Raw genomic sequence first — 16,018 nt, forward strand, 5'->3', positions numbered from 1 at the left:
TTGTTTTCTCCACAAACACACTTGAGACAACAATGCCCCTGAGATAGAATAGATTTATTAGCAAGAGGTAATCAGGAAACATACATATTTTTTGTATTTTTATAAAACTGGAAATATTTCTCAAGCCGTGGAAATAAACATAAGGGTTGAAAGATAATTCTCATACCACTGGGTATTGCTAACAGCAAAACGTTTGTTAATATTTCATTTATAAGAGTATGTGCACGTATAAGTGTATACAGTATATATAAGTATATATATTGTTTTAATGTTGTCTGATACAGTGTTGCATGCCTGCCACATGAGCTTTTAATGTTTCTAGACTGTACATGGTAAAAATACATACAAATATTCACAGAATAAGCACTACATTACTATATTCCTGCTAAGAGAATGATTATAGACAGGATTACAGTATATGCAAAACACTTTGAAGTTGTCTTCTACCTCTAAGTCATGGTTTCAAAATCACAATTGTTGTAGCATTTTGTGTTAAAGCTTGGGATACAATGCTTGTACTTGACACTGTTCCACATTAAGAAATATGCAGGGCTGCATATACAAACTGTACAGAATACATTTCAGCAGGTGAATTAACAACAAAGTACAAAATACTTCCCTGTGTTTATGTATCCCCTTCCCTTATACTAATACTACAAAAATACCCTTTGAATGCTGCAGGCGGAGTAACTCATTCACTTACTTTTATCACTCTCTTAACAATGCATTTAACAGAGTGATATACGGTCACGTTCCACAATCACTGGAACAGCAAAAGGACATAGATTGTCTTTGAATTATACAGTATAATAGCGGAACAACCTTGCACTGTACAGAAATATCAAAGCCTAAAAATACTACAATTTAAGGGTTTTGCTTTATTTTTCTTTAAAATGTGTGCACCGTTTAGATTAAATTGAAAGCAAACGAACATGTGGTTTAAAAAAGGGAAACAGCTACATATACAATGGCATGCTCCAAGAATAGCAGCAAAATGGTTAACATATTCCTCCCCAAACTCCCCACTGGGTACATACTGGTTGAATCCACATTGTTTCCATTTAATTTTTAATGAAATTCTGTTGAACCAATGTGGAATATACATTGAATTGACGACTGTGCCCAGTGAGTCATAGTGAAACAAGATGTCACCACCAACTAATCATTGTCAAACTGGAAGTACACTTGTATTGGAGATATAACGTACACTGGCTTATTACTGTCCCTTCAAATTACATGGATTAATAGAGCTTATTCTGCAAAACAAAAATGAAATCATGGCTACTTGACTTGAATTACTTTTGAAAATATATAGCATGAAGTTTGATTTAACTGCCTGTTACAGTGAAACATGCAACAGTAATGAAATAAAGCTACAAATATTGTTAATCATCTTCTAGGTTACAGTAGGTTGTATTCACACAGGACTTAAAATTGTTTTCAAAACAAACCAGACTTTGCTGGTTCTTAGATTAAAGCTTGTGGTGTGAACATGCCCTTATGAGTTATTTATTTTCAGAGCAGAGTCAGTACTGTGCTGCAAATCAGTCACTTCTAAGAGCAGGTGTTTCTTGTAAGAATCATTCATGATGACAAGACAAAGCTCTGTGGTGCTAGTGGCTTTCACATCTCGGTCACAACTGACAGGATGACTCAAATGTTGATAGATAAAACAAGCGGAAGCAAATAAACAAAGCAGAGCTGAGGCGGAATTGATAGAACAATTCAAGGAACACTCATTGGTTTAGCCACATCAATTTGGGGTAAGAAAATGTAAATGTTTTACCTGGTTTGATTTTTACAATGCTACATCAGTTGCAGATAAACACATATCTATTTGAGTAAAGAGAACAATCTTTCCTATGTACAATATGATCCTGGCAGCATGTGTGCTTACAGGAAGTGCAAAGTCCACAGTATGAAAAGATGTCAATCAGTTTAATTAGTTACAAAGGACATACCATTATACAAGATCATTGTGACTTTAGTTATCACCCTAGTAAGCCCAGTGAAATGGTCCTTGTTGCAGAGGAAAATGAAATATTTCAACAACGTGACGATTAAATTAACATTTGTACATAAGACTTCTAAAAACAATACACGTATCAGAGCAAACATGTTAAACATGACTTAACACCAGTTATTGTTTATGTCTACTGTGTACGACATAGTTCTTTAACAGAGAGTACACTTTGGGAAACTGTCATCCTCTTCAGTTGTTGACTTTAGGCTCGATTCTGAGAGAGGCTTCATACAGGCTTTCTTCATCCAGAACGGAGCTGTTGTCCAGCAAATACTGTGCTGCCTGGACCAGGACAAATATACAGTTTCAGCAGGTTGGCTACAACTACGATAATCTATACGATGTGACTAATACCGACACTCAGGATTTCCCTCATGGCCATTGCCATTTTCTTTTGTTTCTCTATATGTACAATATAAAACAAGTTAACATGAAAGAGCTTTAAAAGTTTACCATTGGCTGATGATCAATCTTGTATGCTGTTTGCTGGAATTGTCTAATTTCTCTGATGATATGGGAAATCTGTAGAGAGAGAGAGAACAGAAGCCATGTATACAATACAAAGCCATAGAATACATTAATATCTCTGTAACATTACACATAGCAGAGACCGCTGACCATCCTCATCTTTGAGAAGTTGACTAATTTGTCCTCGGTGTAATTGGGCGTCCCCTCCTCAATGAAAGCCAGATCAGTGAGGTACATCCCCAGGTATGGTACACAGGGAGGGTCACAGCTAGAAGGAAAAACAGAAGAGTAGGATGTCACCAATTTGACAATACTTTGATCGATCCACTGCCTGAATGGCCAGCATCGTCGTCTGATACACATTGGCTTTTGTAGTTATTAGAACAACCAGCAGAAACACTCACTTCTTTAAAGCCTCTCTTAGGTTTTTGAACCTCCCCTCTGACGAAACCAACTTCTGCAGCTTGTCAATTACGGTTTTAGTCTGAGGGATAAAATAAAATACTGTTTAAAATAATATTATTTTGGAAAACACCCAGGTACAGTATAATCAACATAGTTAAAGTGATGTGTAATCTGTAATAAGCAATAACGATTCATGGAGGTCTGAGGTGTCATAACAAGCTGTTTATAATAGTGTATTGAGGTCCTAGTGCAATGATAAAACGTGTAGTAATATTACTAGGACCAGGCTATGAGCCCTCAGCAAGCTGGGTGTGTGTAGTGGGAAATGTGGCCACCTGCTTGGACACTTTGAGCCAGGTCTTCTTGAGACGGAACACAGAGCTGCGGTTGAGGGAGGAGGTGATCTCCAGCACAGCATTGTAGTTATGGAGACAGCGGCAGATGTCCGCCACCGCCACCCACTTCTCCATCACCGCCACCCGCGTGGTCACATCGTCACAACGCAGGATCTCAGTGGCAATCAGGTTACTGATCTAACAGAGGCAAGACAGACAAGGAATAGCCATGTTCCTAATGCATAACAACCAAAGCCACACACTGTAATGAAAAGTGAAAATGTACATCGGTACTATGTTGGGAGATGGGAGTTGTTGGCTGCATACATCATTGAAATGCTTTGTTGTTTTCATGATATATGGTGTCCTTTCATTCTTGTCATTCTTCATCCAGCCTTGACCAAAGAACTCTCTGTAACACAATATTGGAAGATCAAGTAGAAAAACAATTTATTCTCATTAATACAGCATAGTTGTTGTTTCAAAATCACTATGTGTCCCATATTGTACAGTGCATTCGGAAGGTATGCAGAGCCCTTGACTTTGTTACGTTACAACCTTATTATAAATGTAATTAAATAAAACATGTTCCTCATCAATCGACACACAATACCTCATAATGACAAAGCAAACCACTTTTTACAAATAAAAAAACATAACTTATTTACTAAATTTATTCAGATCCTTTGCTATGAGACTCGAAATTGAGATCCGGTGCATCCTGTTTCCATTGTTTGAGATGTTTCTACAACGAGTCCACCTCTTGTAAATTCAATTGATTGGACATTATTTGGAAAGGCATTTGGAATCTGTCTATATAAAAAAAAGGTCCAACAGCTGACAGTGCATGTCAGAGCAAAAACTAAGCCATGAGTTCAAAGGAATTGCCCGTAGAGCTCCGAGACAGGATTGTGCCGAGGCAAAGATCTGGGGAATGGTTCCAAAAAAATTCTGCAGCATTGAAGTTCCCCAAGAACACAGTGTTCTCCATCATTCTTAAATGTAAGAAGTTTGGTACCACCAAGACTGATTGCTGTCTCCCAGGTCAAAACGGAGCAATCAGGGGAGAAGGGCCTTGGTCAGGGAGGTGATCAAGAACCCGATGGTCACTCTGACATAGCTCCAGAGTTCCTCTATGGAGATGGGAGGACCTTCCAGAAGGACATCCAATCTCTGCAGCACTCCACAAATCAGGCCTTTATGGTAGAATGGCCAGATGGAAGCCAGTAAAAGGCACACGAGTGTTACCAAAAAGCACCTAAAGACTCTCAGACCATGAGAAATAAGATTTATTTATTTTTTAGCCCTTTTTCCTCCCCAATTTTGTGGTATCCAATTGGTAGTTACAGTCTTTTCTCATGGCTGCAACTCCCGTACGGACTCGGGAGAGGCGAAGGTCGAGAGCCGTTCGTCCTCCAAAACACAACCCATCCGCACTGCTTCTTGACACAATACCCACTTAACCCGGAAGCCAGCTGCACCAATGTGTCAGAGGAAACACTGTACACCTGGCAAACCTGTCAGCGTGCACTGTGCCCGGCCTGCACGATTGGACAAGGACATCCCTGCCGGCCAAACCCTCCCCTAACCCGGACGACGCTGGGCCAATTGTGCACTGCCCCATGGGTCTCCCGGCTGCGACAGAGCCTGGACTCGAACCCGGAATCTCTAGCGGCACAGCTAGCACTGTGATGCAGTGCCTTAGACCACTGCGCCACTCGGGAAGCCACCAAGATTGAACTCTTTGGTCTGAATGTCAAGCGTCACATCTAGAGGTAACCTGGCACCATCCCTATGGAGTGATCATGCTCTGGGGATGTTTTTCAGCAGCAGGGAATGGGAGACCGGTCAGGATCGAGGAAAAGATGAACAGAGCAAAGTACAGAGAGATCCTTGATGAAAACCTGCTCCAGAGCGCTCAGGACTGGGGCAAGGGTCACCTTCGAACAGGACAACAACCCCAAGCACACACAGCCAAGACAATGCTGGAGTGGCTTCGGGACAAGTCTCTGAATGTCCTTAATAAGCATAGCCATAGTCCGGTCTTGAACCTGATCGAACATCTCTGGAGAGACCTGAAAATAACTGTGCAGCGATGCTCCCCATCCAACCTGACATAGCTTTAGAGGATCTGCAGAGAAGAAACTCCCCAAATACAGGTGTGCCAAGCTTGTAGTGTCATACCCAAGAAGACCCCGAGGCTGTAATCACTAACAAAGGTGCTTCAACAAAGTACGGAGTAAAGAGTGTGAATATTTATGTAAATGTAATATTTCAATAATTTGCTAAATTTTCTAAAAACCTGTATTTGCTTTGTCATTATGGGGTATTATCTGGAGACTGAAGACAAAAAACAATTTAACCTATTTTAGAATAAGGCTGTAACACTGAATACTTTCCAAATGCACTGTTATGTGTGTGTGTGTGTGTGTGTGTATCATTAGCTGTGTCACTCAGTGTCACTCACTCATATGGGATGACCTTAAAGACCAGGTGGTCCAGTAGGGTGAGCTGCTCTGCTATCTCCAGGGCAGAATGGCTCTCAAACGCTTCCGCCTTTCCTACTGACGCCTAGCACACACGCAGAGCATCACCGGTAACCATTCCCAAGACATGAGGTATGAAAACTACTTCACTATATTCAAACATTCTTGAGACACATACTTAACATACATAATGTATGTCAAGGAAAGATTGTCCTCCTTTGACTCAACTGCCATTTACATTTGCAGTCATCCCACTTACCAGCTGTGTCACCTCCTCCAGGCTGATCTGATTGTCACCTGGGTCCTCCTGTGTCAGGGTCCTAATAGACCATACAACAGAGTCAAGTATGTATTTATAATGTGCGTGTTTCACCTTTAACCAGGTAGGCTAGTTGAGAACAAGTTCTCATTTGCAACTGGGACCTGGCCAAGATAAAGCAACGCAGTTTGACACATACAACAACACAGAGTTACACATGGAATAAACAAACATACAATCAATAATCCAGTACAAAAATATATATACAGCATGTGCAAATGAGGTAGGATAAGAGAGGTAAGGCAATAAATAGGCCATGGTGGCAAAGTAATTACAATATAGCAATTAAACACTGGAATGGTAGGATGTGCAGAAGATGAATGTGCAAGTTGAGATACTGGGGTGCAAAGGAGCAAGATAAATAAATACAGTATGGGGATGAGGTAGATTGGATGAGCTATTTACAGATGAGCTATGGACAGATGCAGTGATCTGTGAGCTGCTCTGACAGCTGGTGCTTAACGCTAGTGAGGGAGGTAAGAGTCTCCAGCTTCAGAGATTTTTGCAGTTCGTTCCAGTCATTGGCAGCAGAGAACTGGAAGGAGAGGCGGCCAAAGGAAGAATTGGCTTTGGGGGTGACCAGTGAGATATACCTGCTGGAGCGCGTGCTACGGGTGGGTGCTGCTATGGTGACCAGTGAGCTGAGATAAGGCGGGGCTTTAAATAGCAGAGACTTGTAGATGACCTGTAGCCAGTGGGTTTGGCGACGAGTATGAAGCGAGGGCCAGCCAACGAGAGCATACAGGTTGCAGTGGTGGGTAGTATATTGGGCTTTGGTGACAAAACGGATGGCACTGTGATAGACTGCATTCAATTTGTTGAGTAGAGTGTTGGAGGCTGTTTTGTAAATGACATCGCCGAAGTCGAGGATCGGTAGGATGGTCAGTTTTACGAGGGTATTTTTGGCAGCATGAGTGAAGGATGCTTTGTTGCGAAATAGGAAGCCGATTCTACATTTGATTTTGGATTGGAGATGCTTAATGTGAGTCTGGAAGGAGAGTTTACAGTCTAACCAAACACCTAGGTATTTGTAGTTGTCAGAACCGTCCAGAGTAGTGATGCTGGACGGGCGGACAGGTGCGGGCAGCGATTGGTTGAAGATCATGCATTTAATTTGCATTTAAGAGCAGCTGGAGGCCACAGAAAGAGAGTTGTATGGCATTGAAGCTCATCTGGAGGTTAGTTAACAGTGTCCAACGAAGGGCCAGAGGTATACAGAATGGTGTCGTCTGCGTAGAGGTGGATCAAAGAATCACCAGGAGCGAGAGAGACATCATTGATGTATACAGAGAAGAGTCGGCCCGAGATTTGAACCCTGTGGCACACCCATAGAGACTGCCAGAGGTCCAGACAACAGGCCCTCCGATTTGACATACTGAACTCTACTGGAGAAGTAGTTGGTGAACCAAGCGAGGCAATCATTTAAGAAACCCAGGCTGTTGAATCTGCCAATAAGAATTTGGTGAACGACAGAGTCGAAAGCCTTAGCCAGGTCGATGAATACGGCTGCACAGTAATGTCTCTTATCGATGGCGGTTATGATATTGTTTAGGACCTTGTGCGTGGCTGACGTGCACCCATGACCAGCTCTGAAACCAGATTGCATAGCGGAGAAGGTACGGTGAGATTCGAAATGGTCGGTAATCTGTTTGTTAACTTGGCTTTCAAAGACCTTAGAAAGGCAGGGTAGAATATATATGTCTGTAGCAGTTTGGGTCTAGAGTGTCTCCCCCTTTGAAGAGGGGGATGACCGCGGCAGCTTTCCATTCTTTGGGAATCTCAGATGATACGAAAGAGAGGTTGAACAGGCTGGTAATAGGGGTTGCAACAATTTCGGCAGATAATTTTAGAAAGAGAGGGTCCAGACTGTCTAGCCCAGCTGATATGTAAGGGTCCAGATTTCGCCTCATAAGCGGAGGTGGCGGTAGTGCCGGTAGGTACCTGATGATGTTGGCGGCTGCTTTCCTCTCCTGTGTCAGCAGCTCCGGGTCATGCATCACTTCCTCCAGGAAGGCTATCACCTTCAGCTTCAGCTCAGTGTTACTCTCAAAGTCCTTGGAGGTCACCACACACACACACACACACTTAAGAGTTAACTGATTGGAAACCTGGACACTATTTGACCTTGGAAGTAATGACTATGTATCTGGAAGACTTACCTGAGAGTGTTTTGACACCCAGTGCCTCAGAACATTCAGGACTCTGTTGGTTGCAGCCCTTCGGATTACAAACTCTTTGTCCCCATTCCTCTGGTCTGTTGGGAACCCTGGGGAAAATGGATCAAATATGCCATGTAAATATCACACCTACATTTTTAATGACATATAGATTTTTTTCTCTCTTGAGAACAAAAATTACATTGAAGAGCTCATGCTTTTGAAAATGTGGTGTACACAAATTGTTCCATTGTGGACAAAACTGATGTTTAATACGCTGTGTACCTGTGCTAGCTAGGGACATGCGGCGGTACTTCTCCTTGGTGGGCGTGCCCTCATTGGCTCCTGCCGTGGCAATGGCGAAGGCGGAGGCTGCAGAGAGGGCACTGCGATTGTTGTTGTCCATCTCAGGGCGGCACGATGACATCACCGTGCCATTATTGTAGGAAAACAGGGAGAATTCTACAGGGAGATACAATATGGAGACAGTTATACTGGCTGTAAAATGCCATGAGATTCATTTTAGTGAACTTGATTGATGCAGTGTGATACCTTTACAATAAAGTAATGTAGGTATAAAATGGAGAGACCATAAAACAGAACTGCTGACATTATGACTGCACTAGGACAGCCACAAAAAATATCCATTAAAGTGTCAGCTGCATCAAATGAATGCTCTTAATTGGTCTCTCACTACTACTTCAATAGGAACCGGAGGGAAATAGATGCAACTATAACCTGCTCACTGAGATTTAAGAGGTTGTTGACGACGCTTAGCAACTTAATGGATCTTACCCCAAAACGCATGATCTATTTTGGCTGTGTAATTCATATTGTGTAACAGGACAGATTTGTTCATTTATTTTGTCTCCAGTAGAGGGCAGCAACCCAAGAGCACCACATTCTATCCCAGTAGAGCATAGAGACCTTACATGAGGCTATGATATTCAAGATGGGTGTAGCTAAATATAGCCACCAATATCAGCATAATGGAGAAATTGACTGGTTTCTCATCACACTGTCTGCACACTGACTGACAATATACAGACATTACTGTGTGATTAATGAACTAATCAAATCCGTTGAGCTTTATGATGAGTTATATGAACCGGATCTGAGTACTGTTAATGTTAATGTAAATGTCAGATTTCTGTTCACCTTTGACTTGGTACACATTTTGTCCTAAGAGTTGGGCAGCGCCGTGCACAGACCTGCAAGGGGCAGGTGCTCTGTAGCAACATTAAAAAAATATTGAACATAGGGTATAGGCCTATTTATTTCTGCAACAACACACTCACTCATCACAAATTGTAAGCAAGCTAGTTACAGGAGAAGGGTGCAATTGCGGCACGCAGCTTGGGTCGTTCCTGCATGTGGGCATTCCTGCATCTGCAGGAACCAACAGGGTGCACGAGGGGTGGGGTTCATGAAGGAACAAATGGGATGCTTCGAGGGGGCGCATGTAGGAACGCTCCGAAAGCCCACAGGCAGGAACCCCCCCGAATTGCAGGCTGCAATTGCACACTATTGAGTTACAGTGCCTCCTAAAGACATAATTGACATATGGAAGAGGGTGGGCTATCAGCTGATCATTGATGTTGATGATTAATGTAAATAGCTCGATATCTTTTACTGATTGTGATTTACCTCTGCCTTTTTGCCTCTCTCTGCTGCCCGTATCAGCCAACCAGACCAAATTTTGCTTATGATGTAGGCTAAATCAAGTGTTATCAAATGTAATGCTGCTGTGGCAGTACTGTTGATATTTAAACTAGGTAGCTAGCTACACACACTCAATCAGTGACCGAATCTCTCAAGCTATGCATATTTGGATACCCAGCACCCCTTAAAAAAAAATATTGCAGTTTTGAAACTGCAGTAAAAGTGCAGTCACTGCAGTCAACTGTGATACTTTGGATGCAGTAATTGCAGAATAAGTGCAGTTATAGTGCATTGTACGACAGTTAAACTTCACTTTGGAGCAATCTCAGTACAGAGCAGACTGGGGAAAAAGGTGCAACCGGATGTGCGTGAGCTACATACAGGGCATATCAGATGCAACTGAACCAGAATCTGGGGTTTACAAAGGAGACGTTGAATATGGCACTCATTTAAGCACAAGAAGTAGCCAGTCAATTATCCATTTACCAGCTTTACAAGCGTAATAATGTCATACATTCGGTACTTACCAAAGAATGGAGATTCACCGAGCCATTACTGCCGTTCCAGATGGTATGTACATACTCCCAAAAAAAGTATAAATAAAAAGTTACATGCAACCAAAAAAAATGCCTTGTTTTTGAACAAGTGCGCATTCTGCACCTCCTGCAATATTAGTAATGGAATTAAAATACACTAAATAAAGAAAATATCAATAACTGAAATATACAATAACTATAAAAACATACCCTATATCAAATTTTATTGGACTTGTACACATGTTTTGCATATGCTTATGTTTCTCGCTCCAACAGTGCAGTAATACCAAACAATTGTCATTTCTGCTCCCTCCCCCTGGTGCTCAACATTTTTGGGTTTACAAACCTCTGGTCCTGGCAACCCACATTGTGCACACCTGGCAACCATCATTGTGCACACCTGGCAACCATCATTGCACACACCTGCTCCCCATCGTTAAGCACGCCTGGTCTTCATCACCACCCTGATTACTTTGCCACAGTCATCAGGCAGTATTGGTTTTGGTCACGCTCATCCTGTTTTGTATAACTTTTATTTTTTATTATTAAACTCACTTTCTGCACCTGACTCCCTGTGTATGCGTGACAGTATACTGCCTCAGAAATTATGGAAACTGTAGAAGATTACACCATCTTCCTGACGGTTGAGGAACAGGGTCATCTACTCCACCAACATCACGACCAGCTGGCTCTACTGGGTACGACCATGAAGGAGGTCCTCCGTGTTCTCCATCGCCTCGACACCATTAGCGAGGTTCTCCGTCTCTGACGGAGGGCCTCCTACCACAGGTCGTCACAATGGTCAGCGACACCTGACTGTCCCTTCTGGAGAAGTATGACAGTGCTCCATCGAAATGCTGTGGCGTCCTACTCCAGTGCTCCCTGTATTTTGCTTATCAGACGGGATCCCCACCACATGAGGTCCAAGGTTGCCATGGTCATTTCCCTGCTGACCGGACGGGTGTAGGCTACGGTCGTCTGGGAGAGGGAAGAGGAGGAGCTGGGTTCCTATGATAAGTTCAACTATCAATCATCAATCCAAGATGGCGTAGCAGTCAGACGTCTTCGTCCTGCCGTGTCCCTTGTATATATCGTTTTACATCGTTTTCTTCGCATATCTTTTAAAATGTTGCTAAACCTCAACTTCTAAATACTCCTCTGCAACCCGCCTCACCCAATGTGGCATGGATCTGCTTTTTTTCCTAAAGTATTTATATTTACTTCGGATCTGGAATCCCTCAACTGAAGCAAGCCAGCCAACTACCAGCTATCAGTCAGTAAACCATTTCCAGCGGTCATCAGCTAACCTTCAGCTCGGAAAGCTCTCGCCAGTTCGAACATCGTGACGAACCAGAGCATAACGGACCTATTATTTTTATCCCCGGATTCCTACCGCAAACTGAACATTTTCATCTGGATCTTCCCAACTATCTAACCGCAATCCCGGATGACTACTCCTGGCTAGCGTTTCCATCCCAGAGCAAGCACCAATTAGCTTGAAGCTAGCCCGGTCAGGGCTCCTGTGCTACCGCAGAAGCATACTCCTGGGCTGCAATATCCGTACCCCTTCTACAGTCGGTACGGGACACGGAACCCCGCAGATCCCCTACGACTGGAATACCGACATAATCTACCTGAGGACTCCAACAGGCCCCTCAGGCGCGACGCCCGCTGAAGGCCCATTCTGCTAACCAGATAGGCCTGCTAGCTACCTAGAGCTACTTGGAATCCCTACTAATTCCACAACTGGTCTATCGACGTCACCGCACGAAGAGGCAAAAACAGACTTACCCCCATCGCGACGTCCCCCAAAAGCTAACTTGCTAGCCCCTGCTATCTGCTTTCTTGCTAACCCCATCTGCTAATTGCTAGCTTGCCTACCCGGTCTGCTAACTGCAAGCCCCTGCTAACTGCTTGCTTGCTAACACGGTCTGCTAACTGCTAGCCCCTGCTAACTGCTAGCTTGCCGGCCCTGGCCTGCTAACTGCTAGCTTGCCCCGGTCTACTAACTGATAGCTTGCTGATAGCTTGCGGGCCGGCTAACTGCTAGCTTGCCTGCCTGGTCTGTAACTGCTAGCCCCTGCTAACTGCTTGCTTGCTAACCCGGCCTGCTAACTGCTAGCTTGTTTAGCCCCGGCCTACTAACTGTTAGCTTGTTAGCATCGGCCTGCTAACTGTCTGAATCGCCGTGTCCCCAGTCAGCCCAACCACTCACTGGACCCATATGTTCACTTGGCTACGCATGCCTCTCTCTAATATCAATATGCCTCGTCCATTACTGTCCTGGTTAGTGATTACTGTCTTATTTCACTGTAGAGCCTCTAGCCCTGCTCAATATGCCTTAACCAACCATGTTGTTCCACCTCCTACATATGCGATGACATCACCTGGTTTAAACATCTCTAGAGACAATATCTCTCTCATCATTACTCAATGCCTAGGTTTACCTCCAATGTACTCACATCCTACCTTACCTTTGTCTGTACACTATGCCTTGAATCTATGCTATCGTGCCCAGAAACTTGCTCCTTTTACTCTCTGTTCCGAACGTGCTAGACGGCCAGTTCGTATAGCCTTTAGCCGTACCCTTATCCTACTTCTCCTCTGTTCCTCTGGTGATGTAGAGGTGAATCTAGGCCCTGCAGTGCCTAGCTCCACTCCCACTCCCCAGGTGCTCTCATTTGCTGACTTCTGTAACCGTAAAAGCCTTGGTTTCGTGCATGTTAACATTAGAAGCCTACTCCCTAAGTTTGTTTTACTCACTGCTTTAGCACACTCTGCCAACCCAGATGTCGTAGCCATGTCTGAATCCTGGCTTAGGAAAACATCCAAAAACCCAGAAATCTCCATCGCTAACTATAACGTTTTCCGCCAAGATAGAACTGCCAAAGGGGGCGGTGTTGCAATCTACTGCAAAGATAGTAATACAGAACTCTGCAGGCTATCTAAGTCTGTACCCAAACAATTTGAGCTGCTACTTCTAAAAATTCACCTTTCCAGAAACAAGTCTCTCACTGTTGCCGCTTGCTATAGACCTCCCTCTGCCCCCAGCTGTGACCTCGATACCATATGTGAATCGATTGCCCCCCAATCTATCTTCTGAGCTAGTGCTACTAGGTGACCTAAACTGGGACATGTTTAACACCCCGGCCATCCTACAATCTAAGCTTGATGCCCTCAATCTCACACAAATTATCAAGGAACCTACCAGGTACAATCCCAAATCAGTAGACACGGGCACCCTCATAGATGTCATCCTAACTAACTCACCCTCCAAATACACCTCTGCTGTTTTCAATCAAGATCTCAGCGATCACTGCCTCATTGCCTGCATCCGTAATGGGCCTGCGAGCAAACGACCACCCCTCATCACTGTCAAACGCTCCCTGAAACACTTCTGCGAGCAGGCCTTTCTAATCGACCTGGCCGGGGTATCCTGGAATGACATTGACCTCATCCCGTCAGTAGATGATGCCTGGCTATTCTTTCAAATTGCCTTCCTCACCATCTTAAATAAGCATGCCCCTCTCAAAAAATGTAGAACTAGGAATAGATATAGTCCTTGGTTCACTCCAGACCTGTCTGCCCTTGACCAGCACAGAAATAACCTGTGGTGTTCTGCATTAGCATCGAATAGCCCCCGTCATATGCAACTTTTCACGGAAGTTAGGAACAAATATACACAAGCAGTTAGAAAAGCTAAGGCAAGCTTTTTCAAACAGAAATTTGCATCCTGCAGTACTAACTCAAAAAAGTTCTGAGACACTGTAAAGTCCATGGAGAATAAGAGCACCTCCTCCCAGCTGTTCACTGCACTGAGTCTAGGAAACACTGTCACCACCGATAAATCCACTATAATTGAGAATTTCAATAAGCATTTCCTAACGGCTGGCCATGCTTTCCACATGGCTACCCCTACCCTTCGCACCCTTCACAGCAACCCGCCAAAGCCCCCACCATTTCTCCTTTACCCAAATCCAGATAGCTGATGTTCTGAAAGAGCTGCAAAATCTGGACCCCTACAAATCAGCCGGGCTAGACAATCTGGACCCTCTCTTTCTAAAATGATCTGCCGAAATAGTTGCAACCCCTATCACTAGCCTGTTCAACCTATCTTTCGTATCGTCTGAGATTCCCAAAGATTGGAAAGCTGCCGCGGTCATCCCCCTCTTCAAACTGCTACAGACCTATATCTATCCTACCCTGCATCTCTAAGGTCTTCGAAAGCCAAGTTAACAAACAGATTACTGACCATTTTGAATCACATCGTACCTTCTCCGCTATGCAATCTGGTTTCAGAGCTGGTCATGGGTGCACCTCAGCCACGCTCAAGGTTCTAAACGACATCATAACCACCATCAATAAGAGACATTACTGTGCAGCAGTATTCATCGACCTGGTTTACCAACTACTTCTCTGATAGAGTTCAGTGTGTCAAATCGGAGGGCCTGTTGTCCGGACCTCTGACAGTCTCTATGGGTGTGCCACAGGGTTCAATTCTCGGGCCGACTCTTCTCTGTATACATCAATGATGTCGCTCTTGCTGCTGGTGATTCTCTGATCCACCTCTACGTAGATGACACCATTCTGTATACTTCTGGGCCTTCTTTGGACAATGTGTTAACTAACCTCCAGACGAGCTTCAATGCCATACAACTCTCCTTCCCGTGGCCTCCAACTGCTCTTAAACGCAAGCAAAACTAAATGCATGCTATTCAATCGATCACTGCCCGCACCTGCTAGCATCACTACTCTGGACGGCTCTGACTTAGAATACGTGGACAACTACAAATACCTGGGTGTCTGGTTAGACTGTAAACTCTCCTTCCAGACTCACATTCAGCATCTCCAATCCAAAATTAAATCTAGAATCGGCTTCCTATATCGCAACAAAGCATCCTTCACTCATGCTGCCAAACATACCCTCGTAAAACTGACCATCCTACCGATCCTCGACTTTGGTGATGTCATCTATAAAATAGCCTCCAACACTCTACAACAAACTGGATGCAATCTATCACAGTGCCATCCGTTTTGCCACCAAAACACCATACACTACCCACCATTGCGACCTGTACGCTCTCGTTGGTTGGCCCTCGCTTCATACTCGTCGCCAAACCCACTGGCTACAGGTTATCTACAAGTCTCTGCTTGGTAAAGCCCCGCATTATCTCAGCTCACTGGTCACCATAGCAGCACCCACTCGTAGCACGCGCTCCAGCAGGTATATCTCACTGGTCACCCCCAAAGCCAATTCCTCCTTTGGTCGTCTTTCCTTCCAGTTCTCTGCTGCCCATGACTGGAACAAATTACAAAAATCTCTGAAGCTGGAGACTCACATCTCCCTCACTAGCTTTAAGCACCAGCTGTCAGAGCAGCTCACAGATCACTGCACCTGTACATGAACCCATGGAGGTACGGGCCACACATCTCCGCAGCAGAGCGGCGTCGCCGGAGACAGCTGATGCTCTGTTCCCATTGCGGCTAGGAGGGGGCACCAGCAGGAGGGGGCACCAGCTTCAGTGGTGTCCGGCGCTTTCCAGGCTGGGGTCCACTAGAACAGCCCCATGACCTTCTGTCTCCCAGGGTAGGCGTGAGTATTCAATTATCATTCTCCGCCAAACCCTT

General features: G+C 44.3%; 1 protein-coding gene across 1 annotated transcript in view; it reads right to left on the bottom strand.

The window, feature by feature from the left end:
* Nucleotides 1-44: 44 nt before the first annotated feature.
* Nucleotides 45-16,018, bottom strand: part of LOC139372337 (Ras protein specific guanine nucleotide releasing factor 1) — a 36,755-nt gene continuing 20,781 nt past the window's right edge. The window contains exons 17-27 of the mRNA XM_071112060.1: nucleotides 8,478-8,654; nucleotides 8,196-8,302; nucleotides 7,978-8,090; nucleotides 5,977-6,037; nucleotides 5,699-5,802; nucleotides 3,559-3,643; nucleotides 3,232-3,429; nucleotides 2,896-2,975; nucleotides 2,642-2,759; nucleotides 2,477-2,545; nucleotides 45-2,305 (exon numbers count right to left, since the gene is read on the bottom strand). Coding sequence (XP_070968161.1) covers nucleotides 2,213-2,305; nucleotides 2,477-2,545; nucleotides 2,642-2,759; nucleotides 2,896-2,975; nucleotides 3,232-3,429; nucleotides 3,559-3,643; nucleotides 5,699-5,802; nucleotides 5,977-6,037; nucleotides 7,978-8,090; nucleotides 8,196-8,302; nucleotides 8,478-8,654 — 1,205 coding nt within the window. The 3' untranslated portion in view covers nucleotides 45-2,212. The remainder of the gene's footprint in view (nucleotides 2,306-2,476; nucleotides 2,546-2,641; nucleotides 2,760-2,895; nucleotides 2,976-3,231; nucleotides 3,430-3,558; nucleotides 3,644-5,698; nucleotides 5,803-5,976; nucleotides 6,038-7,977; nucleotides 8,091-8,195; nucleotides 8,303-8,477; nucleotides 8,655-16,018) is intronic.

Source organism: Oncorhynchus clarkii, chromosome 2 (assembly GCF_045791955.1).
Source record: "Oncorhynchus clarkii lewisi isolate Uvic-CL-2024 chromosome 2, UVic_Ocla_1.0, whole genome shotgun sequence".
Taxonomy (NCBI): Eukaryota; Metazoa; Chordata; class Actinopteri; order Salmoniformes; family Salmonidae; genus Oncorhynchus; species Oncorhynchus clarkii.